At 39.6% G+C, this 15,365-nt stretch overlaps 1 protein-coding gene across 2 annotated transcripts in view; it reads left to right on the top strand.

Moving 5' to 3' along the window:
• Positions 1–15,365, top strand: part of Cap-G (Chromosome associated protein G) — a 312,952-nt gene that overhangs the window by 219,864 nt on the left and 77,723 nt on the right. For both annotated transcript variants that reach the window (XM_067143890.2, XM_068224995.1), the window contains one exon: positions 1,845–1,962. In XM_067143890.2, coding sequence (XP_066999991.1) covers positions 1,845–1,962 — 118 coding nt within the window. The remainder of the gene's footprint in view (positions 1–1,844; positions 1,963–15,365) is intronic.

Below are 15,365 nucleotides of genomic sequence, written 5' to 3' on the forward strand. Positions count from 1 at the left end.
ATGTAAATCATCCAAGACGATTTTGTATTGATTAGGTGGTCTAATAAATAACTTAATGTTATTATTTCAATCAAATATCATCAATACGGACCAAAAATGATATTTATTACGTGGAGAGGGAGAATGTCGAGGAGGTTCGAATGGTAAAAACAGGTGATGGGAGCACACATCACAGGATGACGTCACTGACAGAAAGTTGGTTCAAAGACCAGATATTTGAGAACAGGTTATGTTATGAGCTAGAGAGTGTGTATGTAATATCAACTGTGAGGCATAGTTCGCACTAAAAATGGAGGATGAAGATGGATAGAGGTAAGACACCACTTAAGGCGTATTATCACTACACACATTACAAATGAGCCATTGAGCTGGTGTTCTGCGAGTTCCTGCAATTATGCACATGCTATTATTAGCTGAACCTGTTTTCTCTTCACACGACGAAATCCAGACTAGCAAATGTTATTCACCAAAAACTTCACCGAACCAATACATGAGTGGCAGAGAACGACACTTGCACCTCAAGTAGTACTCTGTAGTGTGGGAGAGTTTTATGATGTGATTTCAGTATTGGTCTCTCAGATATTCACTGAACAAAGGTAGGTATTCCATCCAATCTATTGACTTTGACAGTGAAATGTAAAGACTGAATGAATACCATGGAGGGAAGGAAAATATAAAGTCTAGGACTGAGTGAAACGTAAAGGAAGAACTATACCCTCTACTGGAATGGTAACAATAGAGAGATGAGAAATGGGGTGAGATTGGTATTGTGAAAAGTCTTGGATGGTATTACTGAGATCCAGTACATCAATGAGAGGATTATAAAGGCATTAGTTTACCCAGGAAAAGGGAAGCTGACACTGGTGCTGGTGTATGTCCCCAGATAGGTTGCAGTCAAGATGAAAAGAACAAGTTTCTGGAAGACCCATAAGAGACTGTCAGTGACTATTGTCATTAGGAACCTCAGTTTCATAGCTCGGGATAGACAGGAATAGCTAGGAGGAAATGGTGGGACTGCATGGCCATGGGAGAAGGAATTCAGAAGGTGAACATATCTTAGACTTCTTCATAAGAAATGGCTAATAAAAAAACAGTTGGACAGATCAAGGCAGTCTGCCCATTCATCCTGTATTGTGCTAAATGCTGGCCTTTGTCAAAAGAATGGAATGATTTGCTGTCATGGAAACAAAGATTGGCCTAACACTTTACGATCATCTCATAAATTACTAAGCTCACAGGTGATTAGGAGTAGCACCAAAAGCTGAAAGGACGAGAGAAAACTATCTTCATTAGTACAGGCACATATTTCAAGCAGAACTAGTAATAGTGACAAAGACTGGTTTAGTAGATAAAAAACTAGATAAAATATGGCTGTTAGGACAACAAAGGATGCGTTTGCTTGAGGCCCTGTACCATGATCTTAAGATCGGCCTACGTCCTGGCCAGACACACGACCGTGTCAAGTGGCTACAGAGAGCCAAAACAGCAGATCCTGCCATAACATGGGACAAGTGCGAAGGTGACTGTTGGAATAATCTTTATACTCCTACTTTGAATTTAGCTCATTTCATTAGGCTTGAATGGGAATGAACTTTTTGCAGTGCTGCATACATATTTGGGAACATTGCAAATACATTACGGACATTTATTGTGAAGGAGGCTAGTTTCCTTTCCCAAGAAAGTGTACAAAATGTTTTTTGCTGATCAACAAGCATACAGTACATAGCCAATTACTAAATATCACTAACTATTTCATGATGAGAAGTGTGAGGAGAGATAATGTTTCAGGATTAATGAGCAAGTTAAATTTAATTGAAATTGTAACCTTTTCTCTTGTATTACAGACTGGTTTAGTCCGTTCCACTGCCGTTGAGGGTTTCTGTAAATTGTTCCTGGCCAGCAGAATTACATCACCTGTTCTCTTGTCTCGTTTGATCATCTTATGGTACAATCCTGTTACAGGTACAATTTTGAGTGTACTTATAAAAGAAAAATTAATGTAGGTATAAGGATTAATTTAATTCATTTTCTTTAATTTTAGTAACTTAGTCTATTGTATTCATTGCATTATTGAGGGCAGCATTTTAATTTTCCTCAGGATGGAGTTCTGGAAATCCAAAAGGGCTGACAAGTGTTAACCATGTTCTTAAGAGGCCAAAACAATGTTTAAAAATATATATTTTATAATTGTAAAGATTTCCTATACTGTGTGAAGTCATTTTGTTTTGATGCCACTTGTTTTTAATTATTTTATCTGGTAAACAAACACCAAACATATCAACACCCTGTGGGTAGGGGCGGAAGAATAACACCCACGGTACCACGGTATTCCCTGCCTGTGGTAAGAAGCGACTAAAAGGGGCCACAGGGGCTCTGTACTTTTGAGCATAGGTTGGTGACCACGGGGCACTTAGCTGAGTCCTGGCATTGCTTCCACTTATTTGTGCCAGGCTCCTCACCTTCGTCTATCCTATCCAACCCCACTTGGTCAACTCTTATTCTTTTCTGACGACCCAACGCTAATAGGTTGCGAGGGCTAGGGAGTCTTATATTCACGCCCTTCATGGCCCTTGTCTTTCTTTGATCGATACCTTCATTTTTCAAAGTGTTGGATCCCTTCCATTTCTTCTCTCTGATTAGTGTTTTATAGAGGACGATTGCCTAGTTGTACTTCCCCTTAAAACAATAATCACCACCAACACCACCGGTTTATTTATTTGTCAATATATGACATGGAGCGCTGAAAGTACTTTTTCCTACTCTTCAGGAACCAGAGCTTCTGTGCCAGGTTTGATTGCACAGTCCTGGGACCCAGACACCCACACTATCCATAATAATAATGAAGTAATAATAATCATACGGCCTCAGTTAGCACCTTGCAGACATTTAGGCTCCTAGTGCACCGTATTCAGTTAATTTTAATTTTTTTTTTCCATACATACATACATACATACATACATTATCATTATAGACCGTTATGCCTTTCAGCGTTCAGTCTGCAAGCATCTGTTAATTTACCAAACGTCGCCACAATCCTCTATTTGCAACTAGTGCTGTGGCCTCATTTAGTTCTTTACCTCTTAACATTAAATCTTTAGAAACTGAGTCTAACCATCGTTGTCTTGGTCTCTGTGTACTCCTCTTACCCTCTATAACAGTCCATTATTCTCCTAGGTAACCTATCCTCCTCCATTTGTCTCACATGATCCCACCACCGAAGCCGGTTTATGCGTACAGCTTCATCCATCGAGTTCATTCCTAACTTAGCCTTTATCACCTTGTTCCAAGAACCCTCCTGTCATTGTTTCCACCTGTTTGTACCAGCGATCATTCTCGCTGCTTTCATGTCTGTTACTTCTAACTTATTAATAAGATGTCCTGAGTCAACCCAGCTTTCGCTCCTATAAAGCAAAGTTGGTCTGAAAACAGACCCATGTAAAGATTCGTCCGGGAGCTGACTTCCTTCTTACAGAATACTGTTGATCGCAACTGCGAGCTCACTCCATTAGCTTTACTACACCTTGATTCAATCTCACTGTACTACCATCCTGGGAGAACACACAACCTAAATACTTGAAATTATCTACGTGTTCCAACTTTGTATCACCAATCTGACATTCAGTTCTGTTGAATTTCTTACCTACTCACATCAATTTAGTCTTCGAAAGGCTAATTTTCATACCATACTCATAGCACCTATTTTCAAGTTCCAAGATATTAGACTGCAGGCTTTCAGCACCATCTGCCATTAAGACCAAGTTGTCAGCGTAGGCCAGACTGCTTACTACATTGCCACCTAACTGAATCCCTCCCTGTCACTTTATACCTTTCAGCAGATGATCCTTATAAACTACAAAAAGCCAAGGTAGAAGGTTACAGCCTTGTCTAACCCCTGTAAGTACAAGTAATGAAATTCTAATCAAAAGCTATTTTTCAACCACAGTAAGATAAACTCGGACAACAATAAATTTTCGGGCTCTGGCATTTATAGACTGAAATGTGCTGAATGTAACAGTTCATATATCGGTCAAACTGGTAGAAGCTTTGTAATTAGATATGCAGAACATTTCAATGCCCAAAAGCACAATAAACACTCAGCCATGAGCATCCATATGAAAGACACCGGACATAGTTTTACCACAATCGAACAGGATCTCCAAATTTTAAAAAGACTAGATAAAGGCAGGCTCATGACCGAGTTCGAAAATTTATACACTTTTTTGGAACAAAAATATAATAAGAATAAAAATTTAAATGATCCAATAGACAACCGAAGCCCTCTTTACGAACAATTAATATTTTCGCTCAATAGTTTAAATCTGAAAGACGAAAGACTTGTTAAAGTCCTCAAAACAAGCTCTCCAAGCACCCCCACTAAGCTGCTCAACTCATCGCGCCCCTATTCTCCCTCCAATACACACAACTCCTCCTCAAGCACCAATCACATACCCACAGCTCCAACTTCTCAAATCCACTCCCCTCCTCTAAGACGTCACACGTACAACACGAGGAGCAGGACATTAGCGACAGCCAGTGCTCCACAAACCTCCTAGCAATTAGGTAACAGCTCAACAGCTTTCAAGGTAAGCTTTAACTTTTCACATGTTTCATTTCTCAATGATTTCCCCCCTTTTTTTCTCTTTTTCCGTCATTTCACTTAACTAATTAAGACAAATCCTCCATTTTCAGATTCCCTCACATGTAGAACAGCTCAAACACCGATTGTACTGCACAACATTTTCGACCGTTGCCCATTCAACCAACAACTGACTTTCCCACACTTCAACAACAAAATATACGCAAACTTCTAGTCAACTAGGAAGAATCTAATGATGTTTTAACTATCTTCATTTGAAGCCGGTGTTGTTTTAACTCTGTCTTAGCACAGCCTCATTTTATAATCAACAAAAGCTGTTCACTTGCACTGTGCACTCCATTCATATAGAGAGTGACCAACGAGTTGACTACCTAATGAATCCTAGGGCGAATTATTTTGGTTGGAGCCAAATCACAAATAGACAAATTGGAATGTTTTACCTCATCAATTTTAACAATTATAAATAAGTGTACAGTAATTGTAAATTGTATTTTATTTTGCCAACATTAGTATATACTACGTAGAACTACCTTCGAACTCAATATCATATAGACTTTGATTACTTTCATTGTTATACTGTACATATGATGGCCTCATTTTAATATTAAGAAACCACTAGCGTATTTTACTATGTGTAACTAGTCTATTGTTATTTTGTTTAAGATAGGACCTTGTACATGTTTTTTAATGCATTCTTTCTTACATATTATGTTCATAATTTCCAACCAGACGTCTGGTTTAATTTTGAGGTGCTTTGATATGACTGATGATGCCCCACATGGGGGGCGAAACATGTCTCCATTTTAATGATGTTTAACTAAAAATGTTAACATCCTGTAATGTATTGAATAGGTTGGAGTCCAATAAATTCTTTTATATTATTACCCTGTAAGTACCAAGAACTCATTCTACCATCAATTCTCTCTACAGCCCAATTGTCAACATAGGCTAAATGCCTTTGATTGATTTTAATAATCTGCCTTAATTCCGTAGTCCCCCAATATGGCGAACATCTTTTCCCTCGGTACCCTGTCCCATGTTTTTTCTAGATGTACAAAACATAAACACAACTGTCTATTCCTCTCGTAACATTTTTCAATTACGTGGCGCATACTGAAAATCTGATCCTGACAGCGTCTCTGTGGTCTGAAACAACACTGGTTTTCATCCAACTTCCTCTCAACCACTGATTGCACCCTCCCTTCCAAAATGCCAGTGAATACTTTGCCTAGTATACTAATCAGTGAGATACCTCGATAGTTGTTGCAATCCTTCCTACCGGGAGAGTTGGCCGTGCGGATAGTCGCGCAGCCGTGAACTTTCATCTGGGAGATAGTGGGTTCGAGCCCCACTGTCGGCAGCCCTGAAGATGGTTTTCCGTGGTTTCCCATTTTCACACCAGGCAAATGCTGGGGCTGTACCTTAATTAAGGCCATGGTCACTTCCTTCCCACTCCTAGACCTTCCTATCCCATCATTGTCATAAGACCTATCTGTGTCGGTGCGACATAAAGCAAATGGCAAAAAAAAATAACAATCCTTCCTGTTCCCTTGCTTGTAGATAGATGCAATCTGAAGGTACCTTACCAACACTCCGTACTAATCTTACTACTCTATGAAGCCATTTCATCCCTGCCTTCCCACTATACTTCACCATTTCGGATCTAATTTCATCTATTCCTCCTGCTTTATGACAATGGCATACCTGCCAACCCTTCCGATTTACCCGGAAACTTTCCGCTTTTTAACTCGTCTTCGGATTTTCCGATTTATTTGTAATTTTTCATGTTTTTGACCAATATAACCTCCAGTACGGTCAATACTCTTCGCCTGGGATAAAGGATACATTCTAACGTGCTTGTGTAATTTACCCAACATCATTTTCAAGCGTATTTATTTGATTCTTTATTTCGCGAGTGTATCGCCGGTCGCCTTCGTGTATTGTGTTTCCTGCTCGCTACAGCATGTATGCGTTACGGTTGGGGATTCTGGATGGCAAACATTGTACAAGCAATGCGACTCAGTTAATCGGGACGAAAGAGTTTCTTATTTTGTGGTTCGCGCACTATTAACATTGTTTCAGTGCGTAATTTTGTTGGATTTGTAGGCCACGTGTTTTATTCTAGCGGTTCTGTGCTTTTCCCCGTCTCAAAGTCATATGTAAATAATATATGAGACATGCCGATCTATTTTGAATGTGGTAGTTTCGCGTATTTCAGTGCATTTTTGTTCATTCTTACTTCATAATTTTAATGAGTTGAATGTATTTCAGGGAGTTGGGTCGGTGACATTTTCTGGTATTTTCACGTTATGGCCATAAAAACATAACAAACATTAACTCCCAAGTGTTCAGAGTTACTGTGAAACGTCAGAATGCGAGTAACTTGGTCTACGAGTGTTTTGCAAGACAAGCGAACATTTTAAATAAATTGTAACTTGATAAGCGAGTGAGGTTCTGCAATACGAACGTCACGTGTGCCAACATTTCCCCCTCTCCTATGTCTTTGTTTTCCCCTCCCCGTGCCACTCTTTCCTGGGAGAGTGTGTGTAATCATCTCCCGCGCTGGACTTCAGTTGGTGTGCCTCGGTTGCACAAGTCTATGTCAATGATTTGCACAATATTAAAGAAGAAGGAAGAAATAAAAGGGGTAGATGCAGAAAAAGGAGTACAAGAGTAACAAAGCAACGGCCACTTGTTCTGGAAGATGTAGAAAAGTTGCTTCTCTTTTGGATAAATGATAGGCAATTAGTAGGTGATACTGTGACCTAGAATTTAATCTGCGAGAAGGTAAAGACGTTGTACCCTGACCTCGTAAGTAAATTACCATGTGGTTCACGTATGTCAACAAAAGTCGAAGAAAGACTGAAGGCCAACAAGGGATGGTTTGATAACGTTAACAGGAGAAGTGGCATCCATAGTGCTGTTAGGCACGGAGAGGCTTCCAGTTCAGATGCTAAAGCAGCTGAGGCATTCACTGCAGAGTTCCAGAAGCTCATTGTTACCGAGTGTTACCTGCCACAGCAAGTTTTTAACTGCGATGAAACGGGACATTTTTGGAAAAGGATGCCTAAAAGGACCTACATTACAACAGAAGAGAATTCAATGCCCGGTCCCAATCACATGAAAGACCGTATAACCCTGTTATTGTGTGCTGATGCGAGCGGGGATTTAAAAGTAAATCCCCTGCTTCTGTATCATTCCGAGAATCCATGGGCCTTCAAGAAATGCAAGGTGCAGAAGAGCCAGTTAAATGTTATGTAGAGGTCCAACACTAAGGCTTGGGTCACTCGTATTTTCTTTGTTGAATGGATGAACAAGGTCTTGGGTCCTGTAGTGAAGAAATAACTTTCAGAAAATAATCTGCCGCTCAAAGTTTTGCTGACACCTGAGAAACAGCGAGGCTTTGCCGATTTTCTGATCACTAGAAGTTCGAGTTTTTCGGTTCCCGTCATATTAGTTCCCAGCTTCACTGTAACCCTTTCTTTACTTGTTAACTGTTCCTCACGAACCTCAAATGCCGTATTGCACAGTTAATGTTGCACAAAATTCGAGTTACTGAGTATTTTTTGCTTCAAGGGAGGAAATGTTTGCTTTGAGAAATCGAGACATTTGTGTAACTGAATTTCGAGTAATAGAGAAATAAATACATGTGAAGAATAAGACAAATGGCCAGAAAATTTAAGTTACGTCGAAATACTGAAAATATGAGTAATGGAGGTTTGAGATATCGAGGTTTGACTGTATTATTATTCATATGTATGTGTCATAAACGAGAGTGATTAGGTACATTTTCTTGTAACCATTATGATGGTTTTTTAGTTTGAGATTTTAAATTTAATGGTCAATTCACATTGTAACTGTAGATATGTATGGCTTTTATCCTCTCCTTTTTTTCACATATATTTGATAAAATCCAAGAATTAAAAGACATTCCTATTTTTGATTTCTATAAGTTGGCAGCTATGCAATGGAGTTTATTTACCATTCTTTCCACTACTTCAAGCGTAATTTCACCAACATCATTTTCTTCCTCCCCATGAGCTTGCCGTTCACGACACCACCAGGAAAATTTCCTTTAACGTTGAGAAGATTTTCAAAATATTCCCTCCACCTGTCCAGTTATTCCCTGGGATCTATTATGAGTTCACCTGAATTACCCAAAACACTGTTCATTTCCTTCTCCCCTCCTTCCTAAGATACTAAATTACTGTCCAGAAAGGTTTCCCTGCTGCTTGACCTAGTCTTTTCAGATTTATTACCAAAATCTTCCTACAACTTCTTTTTGGATTCAACAACTACTTGTTTCGCTCTGTTTCTTTCATCTACGTACAATTCCCTGTCTGCATCGACCCTCGTTTGGAGCCATTTCTGATAAGCCTTCTTTTTACGTTTACAAGCTGTTCTCACTTCATCATTCCACCAAAATGTTCACTTTTTCCCATCTTTACACACATTCGTTCCTAAGCATTTCCTTGCTGTTTCTACTACAGAATCCCTGTATGCCACCTATTCTCTTTCTATATCCTGCACCTCCTTACTTGTCCACTGCTCAAATCTTCTCACTAATCAAATCCATGTACTTCTGTCTAATTTCTTCGTACTGGAGATTTTCCACCCTTATTCGTTTGCAGACAGATTTCACTTTCTCTATCCTAGGTCTAGAGGTACTTAAGGCCGAACCCATTTGATCTTAGATCAGAGACGAAATTGATCTCAGTTTCACACTAAATTCGGATTTTTTTTTTATAAACATTAATCTGAGATCAATTTGCACTGAACTAGGATTAACTTTGACTGGAGAAATTTCTCCGATTAAACTCTTTGATCTCAGTTTAAGAAGTTGTTTTCTATTCGAGATACAATAACAGCTGATTGTGAACATACTATTTCATGGGTTGTTACGATAAATCATAAGAAAATTCACAAAAGACTACGCTAATACATTCTCAGCTATAGTTATTGTCTGTATATAAGCTATATTACGCTTCACATAACGCAGTGAAACATAAATCTACAACATAACCTCTATGAATTGCTTACGTTAGTGTTTTACAGATGTCTGATTACTGGGATATGGAGGGTTATTCATCTAAGTTGTTAGGTAACGTTATAGACCGTTCAAGATAGAATAGCATCAGAATCTTCTGAGATAATGCTATTTCTTTCTTTCTTAATCTGTTTATCCTCCCGGGTTGGTTTTCCCCTCGGACTCGGCGAGGGATCACACCTCTAACTCACCCAGGTGGCCTCACCTGCTATGCTGAACAGGAGCCTTGTGGGGGGATGGGATGATTGGAAGGGACAGACAAGGAAGAGGGAAGGAAGCGACCGTGGTCTTAAGTTAGGTACCATCCAGACATTTGCCTGGAGGAGAAGTGGGAAACCACAGAAAACCACTTGCAGGATGGCTGAGGTGGGAATCAAACCCCCCTCTAATCATTTGACCTTGCGAGGCTAAGTGGACCCCGTTCCAACCCTCGTACTACTTTTCAAATTTTGTGGCAGAGCCGGGAATCGAACCCGGGCCTCCAGGGGTGGCAGCTAATCACACTAACCACTACACCACAGAGGTGGACAATAATGCTTTGTTTTTAAAATGGAACTACACTGTTTTTTACACCTAGCCTTAAATCTACAAACATTATAAGTTCAGCACTCTGATTATTCCAAAAATAAGTCGAAATGGGCCTACTTCTCGAGAAAATTTAATGTAATCAAACGTGCTTCATTTGCCAACTAGGGACTGCTCTGATTAATTCACGCTACGTATGAAACATGAGCTAGCTATCCACATGCAGAGTTGCTTCACCTTTTCCTAACAGCTATGTATACGCTCATAAAAGCACTATGACCAAATTTATGATTTAAAACCTCTTTAAGTTAATATAGCCGTAGCTAACAGGTACCGTAAAGGAAAAGCGGACATGTGATGAGTTCTATGTGACAACATTTTTATCCTGACGTGATATTATAACCCCACAAGACCCAGCGAGCCTTACTGCAACTGGGAAATTACCCCTTCTTAACACTAATAGATTCTTTAAAACATGAATAAAAGAAAGAATGGCCACGAAGGTCATTAAAAGGAATGAAAGACTCACTAGGCTTTGCGAACCTAATACCATGGGGATCAGAAAAAATAAACGAGGGTTGACTGAGGGAAGTCGGATATCCGTTTTTCATTCATCTGTGTTCGCTGCAAGAAAAGCATAATTATGAAGAAATTCTAATACATGCTGCAAACGATGAACATTTGTCAACAGTCAGGTCCAGCTCAATTCAACCTGTATTATCCAAGGGGCAAAACAATTTCGTATTTCATTTGTTGACAGTCACGGCCAGGTCAATACCACCATTTAAGAATTATCGAACGGGCAAAGCCATTTCGTATTTCATTTGTTTTGCGGTGTTGCAACGTCCAATTTTCTGAACTCCGATTACATTTGAACTACACATGTGTAAACCGAGTTCAGTTTTGTACAACGCGACAAAGTCGTAATCTCAGTTCATTTTCGGAACTAAGTTCCAAACTGATCTCTGGTCAGATGTCTTTATGCAACCAGGCCTTAGTTCACTATAACGGTTCCACAAAGACGTACACGAAATGCTGTCAGTTGGTACAGTTATTTATTCACATCTATTTACAAATTAAACACCCACACAACCATAATCATTGCTGTCAAAAACAAAACACTCACACCACAAACTGTCATTTTGACAATTGCCTATCACTGCACGTGGAAATCCCAACCCTAAAACACAGTTAAAACCGATGACTGCTTAAAAGCATGTCACAACACGTGGTCACAAGTCGTCGTCGTCGTCATCATCATTTTCCAACTCCAGTTTCCCGGGTGTGGTGTACAAGCGCTCGCCATCTCCTTCTGTCTTTATATATATTCTGTTCCAGTACATCCTCCCATTTGTGTCATCTCTCCTCCACATCTGATCTTACAGTCTCTATCCAGCATTTTCTTGGTCTTCCCTGTGGTCTTCTTCCTATGAGATTAAGGTCAAAATATTTTTTGGCAGGTCTTCCCCTGTTCACTCTCATTATTTGCCCATACCACTGAAGTCTGCATTCCTTAATGACACTGGTAATAGGAACCTCGATACGAGCTACTTTCCTATTCACTTTATTTGTGATCTTGTCCTTTCTGGTAGTTTTGTTCATGGTTCTAATGAATCTCATTTCAGTTGCTTGGATTCTACTGAAGTCTTTGTTTAGTAGGGTACATGTCTCTAAACTGTATGTGAGGATTGATACAAGGTAAGTGTGGTACATGATCGTTTTTGCTTTTTGTGGTATTTTGCAGTCCCAGAGAAGATTTGTGACTTGACTATGTCCTGCTGAGTATTTCCTGCCTAACATTGTTGTCTTTTGAGATTGTGCTTCCGAGATACTTGAAGTGGGAAGTTGATTTGATTTTTAATAATAATATATTTATTGCAGCTAATTGCCAAAGAATAAACAAAATCAATTTTCCTTCCTTCACACCTTAGTACATGATAGTGATGACACTGCTTCCCACACAAAGCACTCGTACATCCCTCATTTGGCAAGTGATACATTGTCGTGGAGTATAGTTTGAAGTGAAAACCATGCACAGCAAGCCTTGTTGATACGTGCCGTAACTCGTAGTTGGCTTCCTTCCATTTGTCATTCATCATCGCTTCCGTACTGTAGAAGTCCAACAAGATTTCCGATTTCTTTCTCTGATGTTCGCGAAATAAACTTTGGTATGCTGGAGTTGATGGGAGAGAGAATTTGTCCCGTATTTCCTCCAAAAACATCATTTCCCTAGTTAGCTCATACACCAGTCTCAAAGAGGTGAATTTCGACAAACATAGGGCTCTCTTTAAAAATGTTGCTTTTATCTTCTCCACATTCTTTTAAGTTTCTTACTGACAGATGCTTCCAGATACTGGAGATGCCATAGATTATTACAGCTGCTATTTTCATTCTGAATAACTTCAACGCTGTCTGAAGGGATATTTTATATAAATATTTGATGTCATTAATAGCTTCCACTGTTGGTGTTAATCTTTGTTTATATGCACTGTGAAATTGGTTCCTTGTATATGCAGTGTTATTCCGAGGTATTTAAATTTATTCACACTGGTTAATGGTTCTCCATCCGAATATATCACATCACTTGCTGCATGTCTGCCTCCTTTCCTAAACGTCATAATCACGGTTTTACTTCTGTTAACATGAAGGTCATTTGTTTTATCCCAGTTGATCAAATGCCAACTGCAGAGCAAGTTCTGATCTGGACACTAAAACCATGTCATCTGCGTACATATTGTCTTCGTTGCCTGTATGACATCATGTGTTGCGATGTTAAAAAGGAGAGGGCTTAAAAGATCACCCTGTAGTACACCTGTAGTCTGGTCTATTGGATCGGATATTGTGATTGAATCGTCTATTTGCACGTCTTGCCAGGATGTTTTTAACTACAGTAGAAGTCCATTATAGCGAGAATTCACAACAGCGAAAAATTTACTCGCTACAACGGATTGTTGTTATATCCGATTTTTTTATAAAAATCAGAAAACCCCTCATACACATTAAAATCAGTATGAAACGGCAATCAGTTGGTTCAAAACTTGCTTTTCTGCGGATGATATCCATACTACGACTTACTTGTTTGTTATTTTTCAAAATCCAATACTACGTGGAAGTGTATGTTTAATTTCATTCTGAAAAAAATTACAGTTTCGTATTTCTCCGAATCCAAGACGAACCCCCCTTTTTCCTTGAAAAAATTTTAATCAGGCTCAAAAAGTGCGTTGTAAAAATCATATGAATGCCTCTGTTGTACAGTATGCATTTTTATACAATTTTTTGACACCGAACATTGGCTTTTGTTATGCTGCATTTTTTTTGCGGCTGCACAATTATTCTTTATTTCCGCGGGGTTAATGACCATTAACGTAAAATTGGCATCATAATACCGAAGGGAACCTGTTGAAAATTTGCCGGCAATACCTATTCCATGCGTCTCTACAATACGGCGATCCGTGAGGAAAATATTCTTGCTGTCTACAAAAACTTTTGCGGTACTTTTACTCAGCGTCAGATATAACCGGCTACCACTACACGCACGTCTCGCTTGCCGGGTTCGGCCAACTTCAGCAGATAGCTAGGCCTAATCGCGGACGTTGAAGGTCAGCAAAGTAGTTTATTGCGCCATGGTATGGCCTTTCCGCCCTTGCGTTTTTCGTGCACATACTCTCAATTTCATTTTCGACTTCTTTTAAGCGTCCTTGTTGCGGACCACTGAATGCATCTTTTGTATCTTTGTCTTCGTGCTGACGCCAAATATTGACTTAGTTAGGCTTACGCCATATTTTCTTGCGGCTGCACAATTATTCTACATTTCCAAGTATTTAATAACCATTACCAGTAACTTAAAATTGGCATAATATCGACGAGAACCCGTTGACAATTTGCCAGCAATATCTGTTCCATGTATCTTTACGATTATCCATCACGAAAATCTTCTTGCTGACTATAAAACGAGTCAGGTACAGTAGACGCGTTATAACTCTGTCTCTGAGTAGCCGTGGCCTTTCTAAGAATTCGAAGGCTCGCATATTTTGATGCCATTCTGCAGATTTGAGAAACGTTTTTGTAGAGGCCAATAGAATCTCATTTCTCTCCTCACTATTTTCCGAGATCCACTGACGTTAAACACAGGCACTGTAAAACCGGTTGTCACAGCTAGCGATGTATAATAAAGAGGCGGTCACTTATTGTCAATGAATTTTGTGTGTGCGTGAGGGGATGAAAAGAAGCAACGTGGTTACCGCGAGAGTTGCCAGTGGTATTCATTACTGTTAGGCTGCGAATGCAAGACGACCCTTGATTTTTCGCATGAGATTCTCCTAACCGTATATGTGTCATGAAAACATATTTGATACGCATGTAGAGAAATGAGTTATCCTCGCTAAAAATTTACATGTGAATAGGAAAGTCACCTCCGTACAGGCCATCAAGGCCCTTGGAAGAGTGGAAGGTAAAGGCTTCCACCATTGTTAACCTCGGCACGTGATGGGGTAGAGTGGTTAGCTCTACGCCCGGCCGCCTTTGCCCCCAGGAATTAACCTGGTACTCATTTTTGGTGTAGGCTGAGTGAACCTCAGGGCCATATGCACCTCCGGAAGTGGAAATCTCGTTTCTTAAATTTTACGACCTCCTGATGGGGATTCGAACCCACGTCCTTCCGGGCGAACCGAGCACGCTTTTATCACCTCGGCCAAGCAGCCCTTTTACGTGTGAATAGCCTTTCCGAAATTTAACTAGACGTGAGAAAATATGAACTATCCTCTGAAATCAGTGATGTACTCTGCCATATCTTGAGGTGTATCACATTCTTACTTAATTTCAGTATATAACATTAAAATTAAGAGATTGTTTACTTCAGCCACTATTTTCAACGAGTTAACAACTGCTATCGGTCACATTATTTACGCATTTATTACAAAAACTTGTTATTCTCTTTCATTCGAATGTTCTTCTAGAGAATAGCAGTCGTTGGGTAATACTGATCGACTCCAACATCGCCTTCGAATGTTGACGAGAGAGCTTGCAAGTGCATATAGTGAGAAAACTATACCGTACGAAAGATGATCGATCGCATTTTGTGGCAAATGTTTTGGTTTTCTTATTCAAACAGTGTCACATATCCTAACTTAACCGTACTATATATATGATGAAAACATACTTCAAGCGCCACTAGAGAAACGATAAAACCTTCTCGCT

Source organism: Anabrus simplex, chromosome 1 (genome assembly GCF_040414725.1).
Source record: "Anabrus simplex isolate iqAnaSimp1 chromosome 1, ASM4041472v1, whole genome shotgun sequence".
Classification (NCBI taxonomy): Eukaryota; Metazoa; Arthropoda; class Insecta; order Orthoptera; family Tettigoniidae; genus Anabrus; species Anabrus simplex.